At 37.9% G+C, this 19336-nt stretch overlaps 1 protein-coding gene across 5 annotated transcripts in view; it reads right to left on the reverse strand.

Annotated features, from left to right (window-relative positions):
• MTF2 (metal response element binding transcription factor 2) overlaps positions 1-19336 on the reverse strand; it is a 61599-nt gene that overhangs the window by 27517 nt on the left and 14746 nt on the right. For 2 of the 5 annotated variants that reach the window (XM_006830957.1, XM_006830956.1), the window contains exons 2-6: positions 7332-7530; positions 7122-7203; positions 1812-1907; positions 1472-1572; positions 945-1093 (exon numbers count right to left, since the gene is read on the reverse strand). In XM_006830957.1, the coding sequence (XP_006831020.1) occupies positions 945-1093; positions 1472-1572; positions 1812-1907; positions 7122-7203; positions 7332-7530 (627 nt within the window). Of the gene's footprint in view, positions 1-944; positions 1094-1471; positions 1573-1811; positions 1908-7117; positions 7204-7331; positions 7531-19336 lie in introns of those variants that run through there. The other 3 variants (XM_006830959.1, XM_006830960.1, XM_006830958.1) reach the window with 3 other exon arrangements.

A 19336-nucleotide genomic window follows, 5' to 3' on the forward strand; every position in this document is an offset into this window, starting at 1 on the left:
CCTACACAGGGTCGCTATGGGTCAGAACTGACTCGATGACACTTCACAACAACAAAAGTGGCACAATGTTTAGTTGCTAACCAAAAGGTTGGTGGCTCAAATCCACCGAGCAACACTAGGCGCTAAAGACCTGACAATCTGCATCTGTCAAGATTAAAAACCAAGCCCACTGCTGTCAAGTCAAGTCTGATTCATAACAAGGTTTCTCTATGGGAGCAAAAAGCCTCATCTTTCACCTGCAGAGCAGCTGGTGGGTTTTAACCGCCAACCTTGCAGTTAGCAGTCCAGTGTTTAAGCTACAGCACCACCAGGGCTTCTCCTGTCCAGATGGTTGTTGATTATGACTCAGTGCCACTGAGTCGGTTCATAGCAACTCATATAGACTCATAGCGACCCTGGATAGGGTTTCTGAGGCTTTAAATCTTCTCGGGAGCAGAGTGTCTCAAAATCCCTATGGAACAGTTCTACTTTGTCACATGGGGTAGCTATGAGTTGATATCAGCTCAAATGCATCTAACAATAACATAGTTTATGCTGCAATGTATATAGATATAATTCACTTTAAAAAGTCAGAATAACTAGAATCAAATTTTTACAATATATGGAAAAAGGCAAAGATTAGATGCACATTTTTGTAAGAGGGGAGTGAAACATGAGAAAATTATTCCCTGAATTTTCTTTATTAGTCCTTTTATGCATTTAGATTCACCACCACTCCCATTGCAATCAATAAGAAAAATAAAATAAGCAATATGTTAAGTGCCTTGAGTCAGTTCCCAACTCATAGCAACGCTGTATTTGGTTTCTGAGGAGCAGCTGGTGGGTTTGAACTGCTGACCTTATGGTTCACATTCTAGTGCTTATCCTACAGCACCACACTAGGAGTCCATAAACAATACATACTAATAAAAATTACTTAAAAGACATTAATTGTATTTACTTACTCTCCAGGGCCTCCACAATAGCAGTAACACTGCTGAACATTGGTTTTATGACCTGCGTCCCATTCAAGATCTGCCACACTATAGGGTAATGTCTGCTTCATGACTTGCAATGCTTTGGCATTTGGTCCTTTCTTAAGTGCACCTCCCCTCTATATTAGAAGGGAAATAAAGAGAATGAAGGTAAAAATGCTAAACACAATACTTTAACTTAAAAAAAATCTTAAACATTTCTGAATAAATTTCCATTCTAAATTTCTACCACATTACAAATTATTTGAATAATAACAATCTTTATTTTATTATCTTTCCTTTCAAACTACTGTCTTAATTCCAAAGCTACGCCTCTAAATAAGTTTAAGAATAGTTGTCACGTAAGCATCATTAGTTGAACAATAAACAGTAATCTCTTTCTACCTAGTACTGATGCTCATTTCTTTCAAATGAACTTTCAATATGCACAAGCATGAAGTATTGATACTTCCTTATAAATTCCATTTAGGGCCTTAGCCCAAACACTTAAAAGATACCTTTGTTGTTGTTGCAAAAACACACTGTCGACAGAGCCATTTTTCATCAGAATCAATCACACTGGAATCAATATGAGGTGTGTGACACAATTGATGATATCCTTAATGTCAAAAAAAGCACAAAGCAATTCTATTTTATTCATAAATATTGCAACACAATTTCAAGAACACATTTTAGTAATGTATTTTTTTACATTAATATTCATTAATTGATGTTTAAACAAAAAACCAGGGTAACTGTTTCATATTACCAACATATATTTTTTTGTTGTTAATCTTCAATAGGTTATTAAGTATACACCAGACCTTTTACACAATAGTAAAATAAATCAATGCTTACCTTGGCCACACTTGTCACATATAACCATCTCATTGGGAGCATCTGAATACTCTTCTTGACATATTGTACAGACCATTTCCCCACTTCCAGTGGCTCCTAAAATATTTAAAGCAATACTTTTTTAAAAAAGGTCCTAAGAAAGAAGACTTCCATAAAACAAAACTACTTTTTTGATTCAGTGGGTAGTCTATGTTGAGAACGTTGTTCACTAGATTACAATGATTTCCTCAGAGTAAACCAAAATACTCACTGCTGTCAAGTCAACTGTGACTCTTAGCAAACCTGTAGGGCAGAGTAGACCTGCTCCATTGGGGTTTCCAAGGCTATAAATCTTTTAGGAAGCTGACTGGCACATCTTCCTCTCCTGGAGCAGCTGATAAATTCAAATTGCTAACTTTTCAGTTACCAGTCAAGTGCTTAACCACTGTATCACCAGGATTCCTTCAAAGGAGAATGGTGGTGATGGTGGTGGTAGCGTGCTATGGAGTTGGTTCCGACTCATAGCAACCTGGTACAGGGTTTCCAAGGCTGTAAATCTTTATGGGAGTAGAAAGCCTCATCTTTCTCCCAAGGAACCGCTGACCTTGAGGTTAGCAGCCCGACCTGTAACCACTACACTACCAGAAGAATATTATATATAAAAATCTATTTTTCTTATCTGTTTTCTTCCTACCTTTAACTTAAGACACCTGACAACATTCATAATGTAACCTGCTTTTAAGTAGAAGGCATAATTTAAATTGTTCTCAGGCAGTTTCCCCTAATGAATAATATTCTCATTCTCCTTGGAGATTGAAAGAGAAGCTCCCTATAACACACATCTACACATGTACATGCATACACGCACGCACTCTAACCCCCACTACTACCTAAAGGCTAAGGAAAAACAGCAAAGATAGGTAATATATCCCATTCTCTTTTGAATCAGAGGCTTTTTATTTACTAATTTATTAAAGAAGTTCAACAGCAATTATTTAATTTTCAGCTTCTGAAATTTGATAGGTAATATGGTGGTCAATAACGTATCCTAACAAAATCCCACTGCAGAAAAATTTTGGCATTTCAGTTTTTAAATTGTATCTTTTTATCTTGCTTAAACATTATTTTTTCCTTAAAAACAACAAAATCCCATTATACAAAATCTTAAATATCTGATCACCCTAACACAAGGATCATTTCCAATATTCATTCTCTCTCTCTCAGTTAAAATCATATATGCTTTATTTACATGCCAACAATTAAAAACTTACAATTCTGTATTATGAAGTAAGCACTGTCTTAAGTTTCCAACACATATAGTAATTTTTACCTAATTTAACCTATTAGGAAAATATCCTATTTATAGAGACAAACTAAGGCTCAGAAAAATAAAGAAACTAAGAACCCTCAGCCAGAAAGTTATCAATCTTAGGATTCAAACCAAGCTAGGCAGGAGTCCATGTCCTACCTGGCATGACAAGATGTTATCATCACAAATATTATTCTATCCAAAGCACTCTTATACTGCTAGTTTTCAAAAAGCAGTACGGAGATGTAGGCTAAGCACTGGACTGTTAACCACAAGGCTGGTGGTTCAAACTCACCAGCCACTCCTTGGAAACACTACAGGGTTGCTATGAGTCAAAACCAACTCAACAGCACTGTTTTGAACAACAAAAGCAATATAATATTCCCTCTAGTGGACAGGTCCAAATCTACTGCATTATTTCTCTATTTTGGGGCACTGAGTTTGTTGGTTGGTTGGTTTTTAATTGTTTTGATATTTTGATCTCACCCACCTCTTCTCCATGATGGTGCACCAGGCAGGACGTGCCCTACCATAGCTCCTAAGTTTATGGAGCTAGTAAAGAGAATTGCCAAACTGAGTCTAGGTCCTTTCAGGTTCAAATGTGCAATTCCCTGAAAACGGACTGATGGCCTCAACTTCAAGAAAGTGGCTGAATTGACTCCCACTGTACCTAGGCATCTCCCTGGGAAAGAGGATGCTGAGCCAACACATACAATTTCACCTCAGGAAACCACCCTGAGGGAACTGGGTATTACCACTTCTTGTGAAATATAGGTACAACTTTCTTTCAATCATCAAACTTACAAGAAATTTCCTGTGTAATTTAGTGGTTTTCTATAGACTCCCTTAACCTCTAATCAAATTGACTATCAAGTACCAAACATTTCATGTAGGAAATACTAAATTTTGTTGTTTTTAAAATTACAACAAACATTTTCATCTCTCTCTGTTTTTTTACTTTTGAATTTTTAAAAAGTAAACTACTAAAGTGGGCCTTTGGGTAAACTAAAAGAACAAGTATTTTTGTCATTTAATGCAACTATTAAAAGTCATAATCAAAATAGAAATTTACAGTCACCAAACATGCAAATTTTTCACAAAAACCAAGACAGCACTGTTGCTGGTTGTTAAATGCCTTCGAGTCGATTTCTACTCATACTAACTCGTAGGGTTTCCGAGGCTGTAAATCTGTGGGAACAAAAAGCCTTATCTTTCATCCATGGAGCAGCAGATGGGCTCAAACCACTGACCGTGTAGTTCACAGTCCAATGCTTATCTTAGGTGCTAAAATTTTAAAAAGTTTATAAATGTCTTAAACATTTACTTTTTCAGTGCACATCTGACTAATATCAAACACTATTCTTATTTCTGTAAACTTTAAAAAAGAATCTTATGAAGAGCAAAATTAAGCTAATTATAATATATAAAAAGTTATACACACACACATATATTTGTTGTTGTTAAGTACCGTGGAGTTGGTTCCGACTCATAATGATCCTGCACAGAGTTTCCGAGGCTGTAAGTCTTTACGGAAGCAGACTGCCTCATCTTTCTCCAGGGAACCGCTGGCAGTTTTGAACTGCTGACCTTGAGGGCTGGCAGCCCAACTCATAACCACTACACTACCAGAGCTCCATATATATATATATACATATATATATTTGTTGTTAAGCGCCATCAAATCGGTTCTGACTCATAGCGACCCTATGTAGGCTTTCCTAGGAGTGGCTGGTGAACCTGAAATGCCACCCTTGCGTTTCAAACTGACTGCAGTCTAGCACATTAACCAGCAGTGGCACACCAGGACTCCTTTTATAAAGTGTGTGTGTGTGTTTATGTGTGTGTGTACAAGCAGATTTTTTACAAGGAAGGATACAACTAAAGCTACTTCCCACACAGAAATCTGCCTAATGCAGTTTTCAGGTACAGTACCACGTCTTAAAGACTAGATCGTTCACTTGATCATTTCTACTCCAACGTTTCATGGGCGCTACTTTCTGGGTACCACAAAGAGTTATAAGGCAAATGAACAATTTTTTACCATTTTAGGGACAGTAGAAGAAGCCACTGAGGAAAGAACCCCCACAGACAGACAAACTGATATATTAGAGCACACAGTAGACAGGATCACTTACTTTTACAACTATCTATCTCTCTGCATCATTGGTTTTCTTCTTCCTTTCTATCAATTTCTAATATGTGTGTGTGTGTGTGATGCAGAGAAGAGACTCATTCACAAGATTAAAAAATAGGGCTAATTCTGTATATAAGTTACTAAAATATTCTCAATATTATTACTGTTGGAGACCACCTATGTATGCCTTTAACTCTTATGGCCAAACTTTTTCCACTGACTCTTCAATTTCCAATTCAAAACATGTCTTTAGTCCTTTAATGGAAAGACACTTTACTAGAGAAACAACTACTTACACTTACTGAATTCTCCACCCACGCCCCCAGTACCAAGCAATTAGACAACAATTGTGTTGTTGTTATTAATTTCTGTCGAGTCGGTTCTAACTCATAATGACCCTGTCATTATGGATTTCTAAAACTGTAAATCTTTATGGGAGCAGAAATTCTTATCTTTCTCCTGAGGAGCGGCTGGTAGATTTGAATAGGCGACCTTGTGGTTAGCAGTCCAGCGCTTATAGAGCATCATGCGCACTGCCAGATTGTAATTAGAACATTCCAATGCCTTTACTAAAACCAAAAATTTTATGCCAATTGTTGTTGAATAGATTCTGACTCATGGGAAACATGTTTCAGAGTAGAAGTGCACTCTAAAACCTTTGCTTTGAACATTTTATTTTTTGTGAAAATTAAGAGGAAAACCAAGAATTGGGCATACCTGGTAACCTATCATAAACTTATACTTGGGATTCAAATAAAGTATTCAATACCTAAGCTAAGTAGTTTAAAAAGGTTATCAAGAAAAGGAAGTTTATGTTTCCTTTCTACCAGAGGCGACACAAAACACAGGAAGGAAGTTTGTTTCCTTTCTACCAAAGGAGACACAAAACCCAGGTCTTGGTGTAGGACTAAAAACCCAACAAAGGAAAAACCAAAAGTTGGGTTTAATAATAAGAAGTTAAAATTCTCAGACTAGTAATAAAGACTCATAGTTCTTTTTTTGTTTGTTTGTTTTTTAATAAATAAAGCATTTTCCACGAAAGATTTAACTGGAAAAATGCCTATATGTAGTAGATTCAATGGGCAAAAAGCAATTATATTTAATAAATCATTACAAGAAACATATCTATAACCAAACCAAGGCATACCTGTATTCATTTTTACTTGCACCCAAATATAGCCTCATTTTCCCATCTAAACAAAAAAACATAATTAAACAGTAATTTTAAACCATTTTTTATTAATGAATATTTTTAATACTGTAAATTGGTTTGTTTTTATTATTAAATGTTGAGTCAGTTACGACTCATAGTGACCCTGTATAGGATTTTAGAGGAGCAAATGGTAGATTTGAACTGCTGACCACCTTGCAGTTAACATTCATTATCCTACAGAGCCACAGTATCCATAAATTGGCATGGTTTGTTCTCAATAAACACTAGTTTCTGCATTACTTTGTATGTACTAAGATAGGCAAATGAAAGTTAAATTGAATCCCAAACTTATTCATATCATATTAGAATTTTTCTCAATCTTTTTGTTGATGCCTTAGTGTCATTTCTGACTCACAGGGACCCAGTAAATGGTATCTGAGGAGTGACTGGTGAGTATGAACCACTGACATTCTTAAAGGGTCATATTCTACCTAACAACAGCAATGCATCTATCCTCTACTCTACCACCAATCCTAGCAGTGTTTTAGTGCTTACAGTCTACAATATAGAATGTAATTCTTGAAGACTACAGAGAATGTTTATTTTCTGACCTCTCCTCAAATGTGTTATAAAATTATCTTCATATACAGTATTCAACAGAAAACTCTAGAATGACAAGTTAAAGAAAATCAAATTTCAGCATAAATCATGTTCAAGAGAAATAGTAGCACCTGCCTGTTTGAATGTCCTTCCAGAGAACCCAGGATTTAGAACTATCTTCAAATATGATGAAGCAGCTCTGTTTCAATATGTTTATCTGTAATACAGAAAAAGATTTATGGTGATCTCTTTTAAATTAAAAACATGAAGCTAAGTTTAAAGGCTTAAGATAATTAAAAGTTTACTACAAAAACAAGAGAGACGTCTTTTATTAAGGAAACTTGCCTTTTTGATAGTTCCAAGATAAAACAAGCCATCTGACCATCTAGCTAAGACATCCTGACCCTCTTCAAATTTACATGCTGGCTTTTTGGCTTTATGCCCATCCTGTAAAGACAGCTTGGTCAAGGATGTTGGGTTCTTTTGGTTTCGGCGTAAAGGAGACCGCTTGTGGACCAGTGAATTACCTGCCCCTGTGGAGTCTCTGTTTAAGAAATAAAAGATCACATATTAGACTAACTTACTTGTAGAACTTTTTTATACCAATGATGTATTTCTTATTTTAGTATAAAAAATAATTTGTGAAAAATCTTAAATTGAGAAAAAATTTAATAGGTACCTGAAAATCACAAACACATTCCACAGAAAAAGAGGTTTAAAATAACATAATAGCAGTTTATCAGTATTTATTCAGTGTCTACCCTTAAGTCAAAGGAACTCTGGTAGCACGGTGGTTATTAGTTGGGCAGCTAACCTCATAGTCAGCACTTCAAAACTACCAGCAGTTCCACAGGACAAAGATGAGGCTTTCTGCTCCCGTAAAGATTTACAGCCTTGGAAACCCTATATAAACAGGGTGGCTATGAGTCGTTGGAACCAACTCCACAGCACACCACTACAACCACCACCACCACCCTTAGGTCAGGTACCAGCATCACTGTAAGACAGGCAAGTCAATCATCATTTTTAAAGTAGCTGTAATTTGAGCATGTTAGGCTATGGTCTTAGGAGTCCTAGTGTGGCACTGTATGATCAGCACTGGACTGCTAACCACAATGTTGGCAGTTCAAATCCACTAGCCTTGTCCCTAGGACGAGTCAGAACTAACTCGATGACACACAACAACAGGCTATGGTCTTCAGTAAAGGGTAATTTGAATTTCGTAACTGGGATTAAATAAACAACAGAGAGTATTAAAAAAAAAATGTTATCAAGTTGATTCTAACTCAGGGAGATCCCATGTGTTGCACTGCAAAGAAAGGCTGTACTCCACAGAGTTTTCAAAGCTGTGGCCACTCAGAAGTAGATAATCACACCTTTCTTCTGAGGCAACTCTGGGTAATTTGAATTAAATTTTAATTTCTTGATTATGGCATATGCAGTTAAAATACATAGTGATTTTGGAGGTTATGTTTGTATTCACACTCAACTGGAAGGGTAGTTATGACCCTTGTCCTACAGGGAATCACTACAGGACCAAGCTTTTTAAATAGATGCAAATATGTCACAGTCCCTCAAATATATATACCAGAGAGGTTTTTTTTTTGTTTTGTTTTGTTTTTAATATAAGATTGAGAACCACCAATATCACAATTAAACTTTAATAAAAAGTGTCTACAAGAGCATTTCTTAAAGGAAAAGTCTCCAAAATTATGCATGCAAGAACTGTATTACACATTGTTGTTGTTGTTGTTATGTGCCGTGGAGTCGTTTCCGACTCATAGCGACTCTGTACAGGATTTCCGAGGCTGTAAATATTTACGGGAGCAGAGAGCCTCATCTTTCTCCCGCGGAACAGTTGGTAGTTTTGAACTGCTGACCTTGTGGTTCGCTGCCCCCGATTCGTAACCACTACGCTACCAGAGTTCCTTGTATTACACATTGTTGTTGTTATGTGCCATCGAGTCGGTTCCGACCCATAGCGACCCTGTACAGGGTTTCCAAGGGTGTAAATCTTTACGGGAGTAGAAAGCCTCATCTTTCTCCCGCGGAGCAGCTGGTAGTTTCGAACCGCTGACCTTAAGGTTCGCAGCCCGATTCGTAACCACTACGCTACCAGTCATTGTAAAAATAGTAAAAGCAGTGTTTCTTATTTTCACTTTTCCAACTGGTCTTCTCTAATACACTAGTAACATTGTTGTTGTAAAGTGCCATTGAGTGGATTCTGACCCATAACAACCCTGTATAGGGTTTTCAAGGAGCAGCTGGTGAGTTGAACCGCCGACCTTGCAGTTCAAACGACTTTGTAGTCTGACACCTTAGCCAGTGTGTAACACTAGACAAACAATTATCCTAAAATAGCATAAAACTTCAGTGAAAAAAGTTTCAATGCCTAAGAACTCTGTTTATACAAATTCTGAGAAAGTGATTCAGATGTCAGTAACAGAAATATATTGCTGTTGTTAATTGCCGTGGAGTCGGTTCAGACTCATAGCGACCCTGTACAGGGTTTCCAAGGCTATAAATCTTTACAGGAGCAGAACCTGCCTCATCTTTCTCCTGCGGAACAGCTGGTAGTCTCAAACTGCTGACCTTGTGGTTCGCAGCCCAATTCATAACCACTACGCTACCAGAGCTCCTTATATTATGAAGATAAAAACTGAGTTCTAATACTAAGTAACTTATGATTAATAAATAGAAATGACAGAAATTGAACTCAAGACATCTGACTCCAATATCACTATACCATTCACTGCATTCTTACAGTCCTTACTTTCTGTACCTTGGCTATCTGGTAATAATAAACGTAGGGGGAGGAAAGGTTATAATATTTGGACTATCAACTCACTTAATTCTCTCAATTTTAATAATATGAACGCAAGTTAAAAAAATTAGATCCTTCCAAATTCAAAGATTGCTCTATTCTTTCTTTTGTCAAGTTATGCTGAGTAAGGAGTTCCATAAATCACTGCTGTCACTGTTAAGAACAAAGATGTAAAAAGAGATAGCCCATGTCTTCTAGGTTCTGGTGTCACAAATATTTTAATAGCAACAATTGTAGTTAAAATAACAAAGACCTGTGGAACCACTGGAATATTCAGCTGCAGATAATGCTGAGTTGGTATCATATAGAAATGTAATCTATTTGACAGTAACAGCACAAAGGAGGTAGGTGGGAGAGTAAAGCTGTATTGTTGTTGTCATTGGTTGTCATTCAAATAGATTCTGACTCCCAGCAACTCCATATGATAGAGTAGAACTGTCCCATAAAATTATTTTTAATCCAATTTTGTTATTGAGAATAAACACTGAAAAATGTTAATATTAATTCAAGTTTCTATATGGACAATTTAGTGCCACTAATTACAGCTGGAGTTGTACAACGATTCTAACCCTCCTTTTCAGATTTGTTGCTCCTCAATTAACATAAACTCAAATTCACTGTCCCCTACACAAACTTACTATTTGGTTTTAAAACTTCAAGGGGTATTTTTGGTTTAAGATTTTCTTGTTGATTTTTTTAGTGGCTACTATTATAATTTTTTGGAGTCCTGGTGTGGCATTGTGGGTTAATGTACCAGACTGCAAAGTTGTTTGAACTGCAAGGTCGGTACTTCAATCTCACAAGCTGCTCCTTGGAAACCCTATACAGGGTCGCTATGGGTTGGAATTGACTCAACAGCACTTAACAACAACCATGGGTGCTAGTGTGGTGCTGGGAGTCCTGGAGTGACACTGTGGGTTAATGTACCAGACTGAAAAGCTGTTTGAAACTGCAAGGTTGACAGATCAAGCTCACCAGCTGCTCCTTGGAAACCCTATACAAGGGTCGCTATGGGTCAGAACCAACTCCATGTCACATAACAAGTGTGGTGCTGTGGGTTAATGTGCTGGACTTTTTAATCTTTTCGGGAGCAGAAAGCTTTGTCGTTCTCCCATGGAGCGGAAAGCGGGCTAAAACCAAGGACCTTGCAGTTCGCAGTGCAGTGCGTATCATATAGAGCCACTATTTATTGTATATAATAGCCAGGAACTACTGGTAGTGGTTATGTGCTGTAGATTCAGTTCCGACTCACAGCAACCCTGCATAGGGTTTCTGAGGTTATGAATCTTTAAAGGAGTAGAAAACCTCATCTTTCTTCCACAGAGCAGCTGGTAGATTAGAACTTCTGACTTTTCTGTTAGCAGCCCAACACATAATCACTGTGCTACCAAGACTCTGCTGTTAAGTGCTGTCAAGTCAGTTGTGACTCACAGCAACCCTACACTTTGAGGAGCAGTTGGTGAATTTCAACTGCTGACCTTGCAACTCAAACTGACCTTGCAGTCTAGTGCTTATCCACAGTGCCACACCAGGACTCCACCAGGGCTCTAGTATTGTTGTTATGCGCCATCAAATTGGTTCCGAACCAAGATCAGCGGTTCAAGCTCACCAGTCACTCCTTGTAAACCCTACACAGGGTCGTTAAGGGTCAGAACCAACTCAACAGCATTTGAAAACAACAACAAGGAAGTAGAAAAGACAACTAAATGTTATTGGGTCAGTTAACTAGACTGTCCCATAAACTACAACCTTAAGCAACCTCCAAGCCAAAGAGCTAAATCGATTTACCATGTGGCGTCTGGTTGCAATTAAGCAGCCTCAGCAAAAACATTTTTTGGGTCCTTGTAAAAATATCCAACACATTTTTCCCAATCCAATTTTTAACAGCTGTACTTCTTAAAAGCAATCACAATAATTATCTATACAACCCTATGCTTAAGGAATGTAATTTTTCCATCACTATTTGTCCTGTTTCTCCCTTCCTCCTGTCCTAGGTAACCTAACCACTAATAAACTTTAATTTTATACATTTGTCTTTTCTTATCCTGCTATATAAGTCACACAATATTAGTCCTTTTATGATTGATTTATTTCATTCAGCATAATGTCTTCAAATTCCATCCGTATTGTGGTGGTGGTAGTGGTATACCGTGGAATCTGTTGTTCCGACTTATAGTGACCCTTATAGGATTTCCAAAACTGTAAGTCTTTACGGAAGCAGAAAGCCTCATTTTTCTCTTGCGGAATGACTGGTAGTTTCGAACTGCTAACCTTGAGGCTAGCAGCCTGACTTGTAACCACTGTGCCATCAAAAGACTTCATTTCTCTTACTGGCTGAGTAGTATTCCATTGTTAAGTATACAACACATTTTGTTTAAACAATCATCTGTTGATGGATACTCAGCTTGTTTCCATCTTTGGCGGCTGAGAATAGTGCTGCAGTGGATATTGATGTACAAGTCTTGTTTGAGTTTTTGCTTTCAAGTCTTTTGGGTATATACCTAGCAATACAATTGCTGGGTCAAAAGTAGTTATATTTTTAAAACTGTTTTAAAGACCTACCTACCACACTGCTTTCCACAATGGCTGTACCATTTTGCATTCCCATCAGTAATGGTTTGTTTTGGTTGTTTGTAAGTATCATCATAGAAACTTTGTAAGAAGTTTCCTACAAGTGGCTACTGGGTTAACCTTGTGGTTGTTGTTGTTAAGTGCTGTCAAGTCGATTCCGACCCATAGTGACTCTGTATTGGGTTTCCAAGGAGCAGCTGGTGAGCTTAAATCACCGACCTTGCAGTTCAAACAACTCTGCAGTCTGACGCGTTAGACCACAGCACCACACCAAGTCAGTAGTCCATTTAAGTGCTGTCAAGTTAGTTCCAACTCACAGAAACCAAATTCCTCACATTCTCACAGCATTTGTTGTTTTTTTGTTTAGATTTTAGCCATCTTCCAAACCAAAACCACTGACATCAAGCTGATTCCAACTCACACAAACCCTATAGGTCAGAGTCAAACTGCTCCATAGGGTTCCTAAGCTGTAAATCTTCATGGAAGCAGACGGTCTCATCTTTCTACCAGAGTGGATTAGATGCTCAATACTTAACCCACTACACCAACCACCAGTGTTTCATAGCTAACCTGTTGTTGCGTGTCATCAAGTTGGTTATAAATTATAGAGACCCAAGATCATACAGGAAGAAAGCAAAAAGTCATTATTAAGAAGACAAGAAAGGAGGAAAAGACGAAGTGGATGTCACAAGATTCTGAAACTTCTCTCTAGCATAGCGTTACTGAAGAAAATGGAGGAAATGAGGAGGTAAAAGAAGTGAACAGAACAATTCAAAGGTCAGCTCCAGAACACAAAGTCAAATATATAACGAAATGTACAAAGACCTGGAGTTAGAAAATAAAAATGGAAAAACATGCTCAGCATTTCTCAAGTTGAGTGAACTGGGAAGGGAAAAAAAAAATTTTTTTTTCAAGTCTCGATTTGCAATACTGAAGGATTCTATTGGGAAAACAGATGGAAGGAAAACACCATCACTGTACCAAGAACATATGGTTGCTGTTCAACAATATCAAGAGGTGGCATATGATCAAGAGTCAATGATACTGAAAGTCCAAGGTGTACTGAAGGCACTGGCAAAGATCAAGGCACCAGGAATTGATGGAATACAAAATGAAATCTTTCAACAAACTGATGTGGCACTGGAGACACTAACTCACTTATGCCAAGAAATTTGGAGACAACTGACTGGAAGAGATCCATATTTGTGCCCACTCCAAAGAGAAGTAACTCAATGGAATACAGAAATCATAGGACAAAATGATTAATATTCCATGCAAGTAAAATCTTGCTAAAAATAATACAAAAATGGCTGCAATCATACACCGAACAGAGAGCTTCCAGAGAGGTTCAAGCTGGATTCAGAAGAGGATGTAGAATGAGGGATATCACTGCTGATGTCAGATGGATCTTGACTGAAAACAGAATACCAGAAAGATGTTTACATGTCATTTATTGACTACACAAAGGCTTTTGATTGTGTGGATCATAACAAGCTCTGGACAACACTGAGGAGAACGAGTATTCCGGAACACTTAATTGTGCTCATGAGAAACCTATACACAGACATAGAGGCAGTTGTTTGAACACCAAGGGAATATTGAACTAGGAAAGGTGTGTACCAGGGTTGCATTCTTTATCATACTTATTCAATCTGTGTGCTGAACACTTAATTGTGCTCATGAGAAACCTATACATAGACATAGAGGCAGTTGTTTGAACAGCAAGGGAATATTGAATTAGGAACGGTGTGTACCAGGGTTGCATTCTTTTACCATACTTATTCAATCTGTGTGCTGAACAAATCATCCAAGAAACTGATTTTATGAGGAAAAACGTGATATCAAGATTGGAGGAAGACTTACTAACAACCAGCAATATGCAGATGATAACAATCTTGCTTGTGGAAAGTAAAGAGGACTTAAAATACTTACTGATGAAGATCAAAGACCACAGCCTTCAGTATGGATTGAATCTCAATGGAAAGAAAACAAAAAATCCTCATTACTGGACCAATAAATAACATCAAGATAATGGAGAAAAGATTGAAGTTGTCAAAGACTTCATTTTGTTTATATCAACACTCATAGAAGCACTAATGAAGAAATCAAACAACGCATTACATTAGGCAAATCTGCTGCACAAGATTTCTTTAGTGTCCAAGAGCACAGATATCAGTTTGAGGACTAGGGTGCACCTGACCCAAGTGATGGTACTTTCAACAACTTCATATGCATTTGAAAGTTGGACAGTGAATAATGAACACCAGAGAAGAATTGATGCATTTGAGTTATTGGACAAGACTATTAAAAGTATAACATACTACCATAACAACAAACAAATCTGCTGGAAGTACAACCAGAATGTTCTTTGAAAGTTAGAATTGTCAGAGTTCGTCTCTCATACTTTGGACATATTGTCAGGAGTGACCAGTCACTGGAAAAGGATAGCACGTTTGGTAAAGTGGAGGGTCAGAGAAATAGAGGAAAACCCCAAGGAGATGGATTGGCACAGTGGCGGCAGCCACGGGCTCAGACGCGTATCAACTATTTTGAGGTTGGCCAAGAACTGGGCAGTGTTTCATTCTGTTGTGCATAATATTGTTATCAATTGGTACCTATTGATGGCACCTAATAATAACAACAACTCATTTTATGATTGGGTTATTTGTATTTTTGTTATGTTATCAAACTTGTAGATGTATTTTAGTTATTAGATTCTTATGGTTTCCCAAGATAATCTTCCAGTCGGTAGTTTTTCACTTTTTTGGTAAAGTCTTCTGATGAACAAAAGTTTTTAAGTTTTTAAGAGGTCCCATTTATTTATCTTTTGCTGTTTGAGATGTCCCATAGGGTTTTCTTGCCAATTATCTTTATAGAAGCAGATCAACAGATCACTCTCATGGATCCACTGGATGGATGCAAACCATCAACCATTCAGTTAGTAGCCAAGCACTTAACCACTGTGTCACCAGGGCTCTTTAAAGTTTCGTTAACCAAAACTAAATCCACTGCCATTGATTTGATTCTGAGTCACAGTGACCCCTCATAAGACTGTTGTTGTTATTTAGTGCTATCGAGTAGGATCTCACTCATGGTGACCCAGTATTTAGCATTTCCAAGGAGCAGCAGATGAGTTAGACCCGCTGACCATGTAGTTCAAACCAACCTTACAATCCAGTGCTTTATCCCACAGCAACATGCAAGGACTCCTCTACAGGATTACTTAGGCTACCTGGACTATAAATCCTTAGGAGAGCAGACAGTCTTCATCTTTCTCCTGCAGAGTGGATGGGAGGTTTGAACTGCTGACCTTGCAGTTAGCAAACCAATGCCTAACCCACAGTGCTAACAGGGATCCCTTAAAAGTGCATTGCTGTTGTTAAGTGCTGTGGAGTTGGTTCCGACTCATAGCAACTCTGTATGGGGTTTCTGAGAAGTGTGTGCCAGATATGAACCACCAACTTTCAGGTTAGCAGTGCAGTGCTCACTCTACAGCACTACACCAGGACTTCAAAATTGTACCAGAGTAAGGAAATAATATCAGGTGTACCTTGAACCCACAAAAACAAATGTAGAGAACCAGGAATGGTAAATAGGAAGAGGCAAATATAAAATGAAGTCAGCTTCACCCATGGGTATATATAGGCATTTGTTGTTGTTAAGTGCCATCAAGTTAGTTCTGACTCATAATGACCCTTTTCTACTAAGGTTTTGAAAGAGCAGCTGGTGGGTCTGAACCACCAACCAAGAGGTCCAAACTGACCTTGAGGTCCAGGGCTTTATCCTACAACACCACACCTGAACTCTATATACAAATATGGTTGGTTGTTGGTGGTGTTTATGTGCTATGGAGTCGGTTCCAACCCACAGAGAACCTGCATAAGGTTTCAGAGGCTGTTGCTCTTTTATAGGAGCAGAAAGCCTCATCTTTCTCCTGTGGAACCGCTGGGAGTTTGTAACTGCTGACCATAGGATTAACAGCCCAACTCATAACCACTATGCTACCAGAGCTCCTTATAGAAAAATATGGCATAGAACACTTCTATACATGTATACACACATATCCACAGATAATAATAGATCCTACAAGGGCAAAGTTCTAATTCTTAGCAATAATCAAACATCTTGAGAAAATGAATCATAGGTCTTAGGAGTGTAGGATCATAGTTTCAGGGGACATCGAGGTCAACTGGAATAACATAGTCCACAAAGACAATGTTCTATATGCTACTTTAGTGTGTAGCAACTGGGATCTTAAAAGCTCATGAGCAACCATCTAAGATGCAACTGTTGGTATCTCCATGTTGTAGAAGAAACAAGAGTGATGAAAAATGAAAATGCGTGCAATCAACTAATCCGATGGACCAATGGAGCTTGTGAACATCAATCATCACAACTCTTGAGACCAGAAGAACTACACTGTGCCAGCTATCACTACCAATTGCTCTGACAGGGGTTAAGGTAGATCACGGAAAGTATAGAAGAAAATGTGGAACAAAACTAGAAATTATATTAAAAAGACCAGATTTACTGATTAAAAAGATAATGGAGGAACCCAAGCCCACTTCAGGTTAGAATAGAACTCACCCTCATGGCCCAATTTTCAGCCAATTATGAGAAAGGTTATACAGGGGACACTACAATAAAAATAAATAAAATAAATAAAAAAATTTTAAAAAGGTATGTTCACCACAGCATATTCAGATATTCCAGATCAAAAGGGCAACAATTACCTAAGGACAAAGTTCAGAAGCGATGGAAAGAGGGCAGAAAGGAAATAAGAACCACAGGGAGAAAGTGGGATAACTGTGTTATATGGAGGGGATTGCAATCATTGAGATGAAACAAAGTGTATAATTTGTTGAATATAAAACTGATGATCTTCTCTGTAAACCTTAACTCAATTAACTATGTTGTTAAGTGCCGTCAAGTTGAGTCCAACTCATAGCGACCCTGTATAGTGTTTCCAAGGAACAGCCGGTGAGTTTGAACTGCCAACCTTGCCAGTGAGTTTGAAGCATCACACCAGGACTCCATATATATATTGGTTGCAATCCTCACAAAGTGACGGCACTCTTCCCACTTATATGTAGACTCTTGATGTGGAGATGTAGGATCAGCATTGGACTGTGAGCCACGAAGTCAGCAGTTCAAACCCATCAGCTACTCCTCAGATACCCTATTGTTGTTGTTGTTAAGTGCTGTTGAGTCGACTCCGACCCATAGTGACCCGGTACAGGGTTTCCAAGGAGCAGCTGGTGAGCTTCCCTATACAGGGTCACTATGAGTCAGAACCAACTCGACAACACACAACAATATTACATACATATAAATTATTGAATGGAAAACTAATCTGATCTTTACCCACAACAAACCACAATGTTGTTGTGTGACATCGAGTCGGTTCCAACTCATAGCAACCTTGTATAGGGTTTCCAAGGAACTTGAACCACCAGCCACAGCGCCACACCAGAACTCCAGTAAAGTTAAAAAGAAGTGAACCTGTCACTTTAAGATGACATATGTTACTGTTAAAGAGTCCTCATATGGCGCTGCAGGATAGGACCCCAAGGTCAGTCTGAACTACAAGGCTGGTGGTTCAAACCCACCTGTTGCTCCTCAGAAACCCTAAGAAGGGTCTGAGTCAGAACCTACTCAATGGCACTAAACAACATGCCGAAAAACAGTAGTTTCACATTTTAATGCTTTTGGCTTAATAAAAGTTTCTACAGTTTTGTAGCAGTAATTTTTTTACTTACACTCATGTTAAAGTTACAGAAGTACCCAACAGAAAAAAAAAAAAAAAAAAATTGGAAAGTGTTCTTAGAATATGTTTTGACCTTGTTTCAAGGTATTAAAAGATAAACGGAAAATTCGAAACAAGAGAAATGGGATCATAAATATTAAGGGGAAAGCTTCTTAGAGAGAAGATGTGAAACAGGGTACATTTATAGTTAAGTTGGTAAATGTGAGGGAAGGAAGCTGAACACGTTTATGCCTGAAATTCCCAATTTTTTTCTATGAAGAAATAATAGATCTGCTTAAGGATAAGCAAGGCATGTTACACACTCTAATGCATGAAACAACCTAACTCTCTATAAGAAACAATGGACTTACAGCAGCAATTCTCAAGGTATGGTTCCTGAGGATCTGCCAGATCTTCCCATGGGGTCTAGTTGTTGTTGTTGTTAGGTGCCATCGAGTCGGTACCGACCCATAGCGACCTTATGGCTGCCAAAAAAAAAAAGGGGGGGGGAGGTCTAGAGGTCACAGTTAATTTAAAAATAACATCAGGACATTTTTGCTTTTTAAAAAAAACTTCTATTCTCCCCTAAGAATACAGTTGAGTATTCAAGAGGCTAAACCATGTGTGATGATCTCATTACTCTGAAGGATATGTACCTGACTATGCTTGTTTTGGAGTCCTGGTGTGGCACTGTGGGTTAATGCACTCGACTGCAAAGTTGGTTTGAACTGCAAAGTTGGTGGTTCAAGCTCACCAGCCACACCTGGGGAACCCTATACAAGGTCACTGTGGGTAAGAACCAACTAAACAGCACCTAACTACAACATCAGTTTTTGTTTTAATATATTCTTATCTTTAATTCCTAATGCAGTACATATTGAAAGATAACCCACAAAAACAAATGTTTTCTAATCTTTGCAAATAGCTCTTCTGCTTTGTCTTCTAATGAGCAGCAATTAAAAAGTTGAAGTGATAACATATTATTTAAATTATCTGCGAGAAGGAAAAATCTAATAAGACATGTATTTAGATAGTTGTCAAGAGTGGGAAAGTTTCTGGGACATAGAGAAAAATAGAAAAGAGGGCACTCAAAAGATATGGTTTTGCAAAGAAGTATATTTCTCCTGACAAGTCTTTTCATAAACCAAAATGAGAAATAGTACCCCCTGTTTACATTTAATCTAGAATCTTTGCTTTAGAAACTATCAG

This window comes from Chrysochloris asiatica, unplaced genomic scaffold (assembly GCF_000296735.1).
Source record: "Chrysochloris asiatica unplaced genomic scaffold, ChrAsi1.0 scaffold00002, whole genome shotgun sequence".
Classification (NCBI taxonomy): Eukaryota; Metazoa; Chordata; class Mammalia; order Afrosoricida; family Chrysochloridae; genus Chrysochloris; species Chrysochloris asiatica.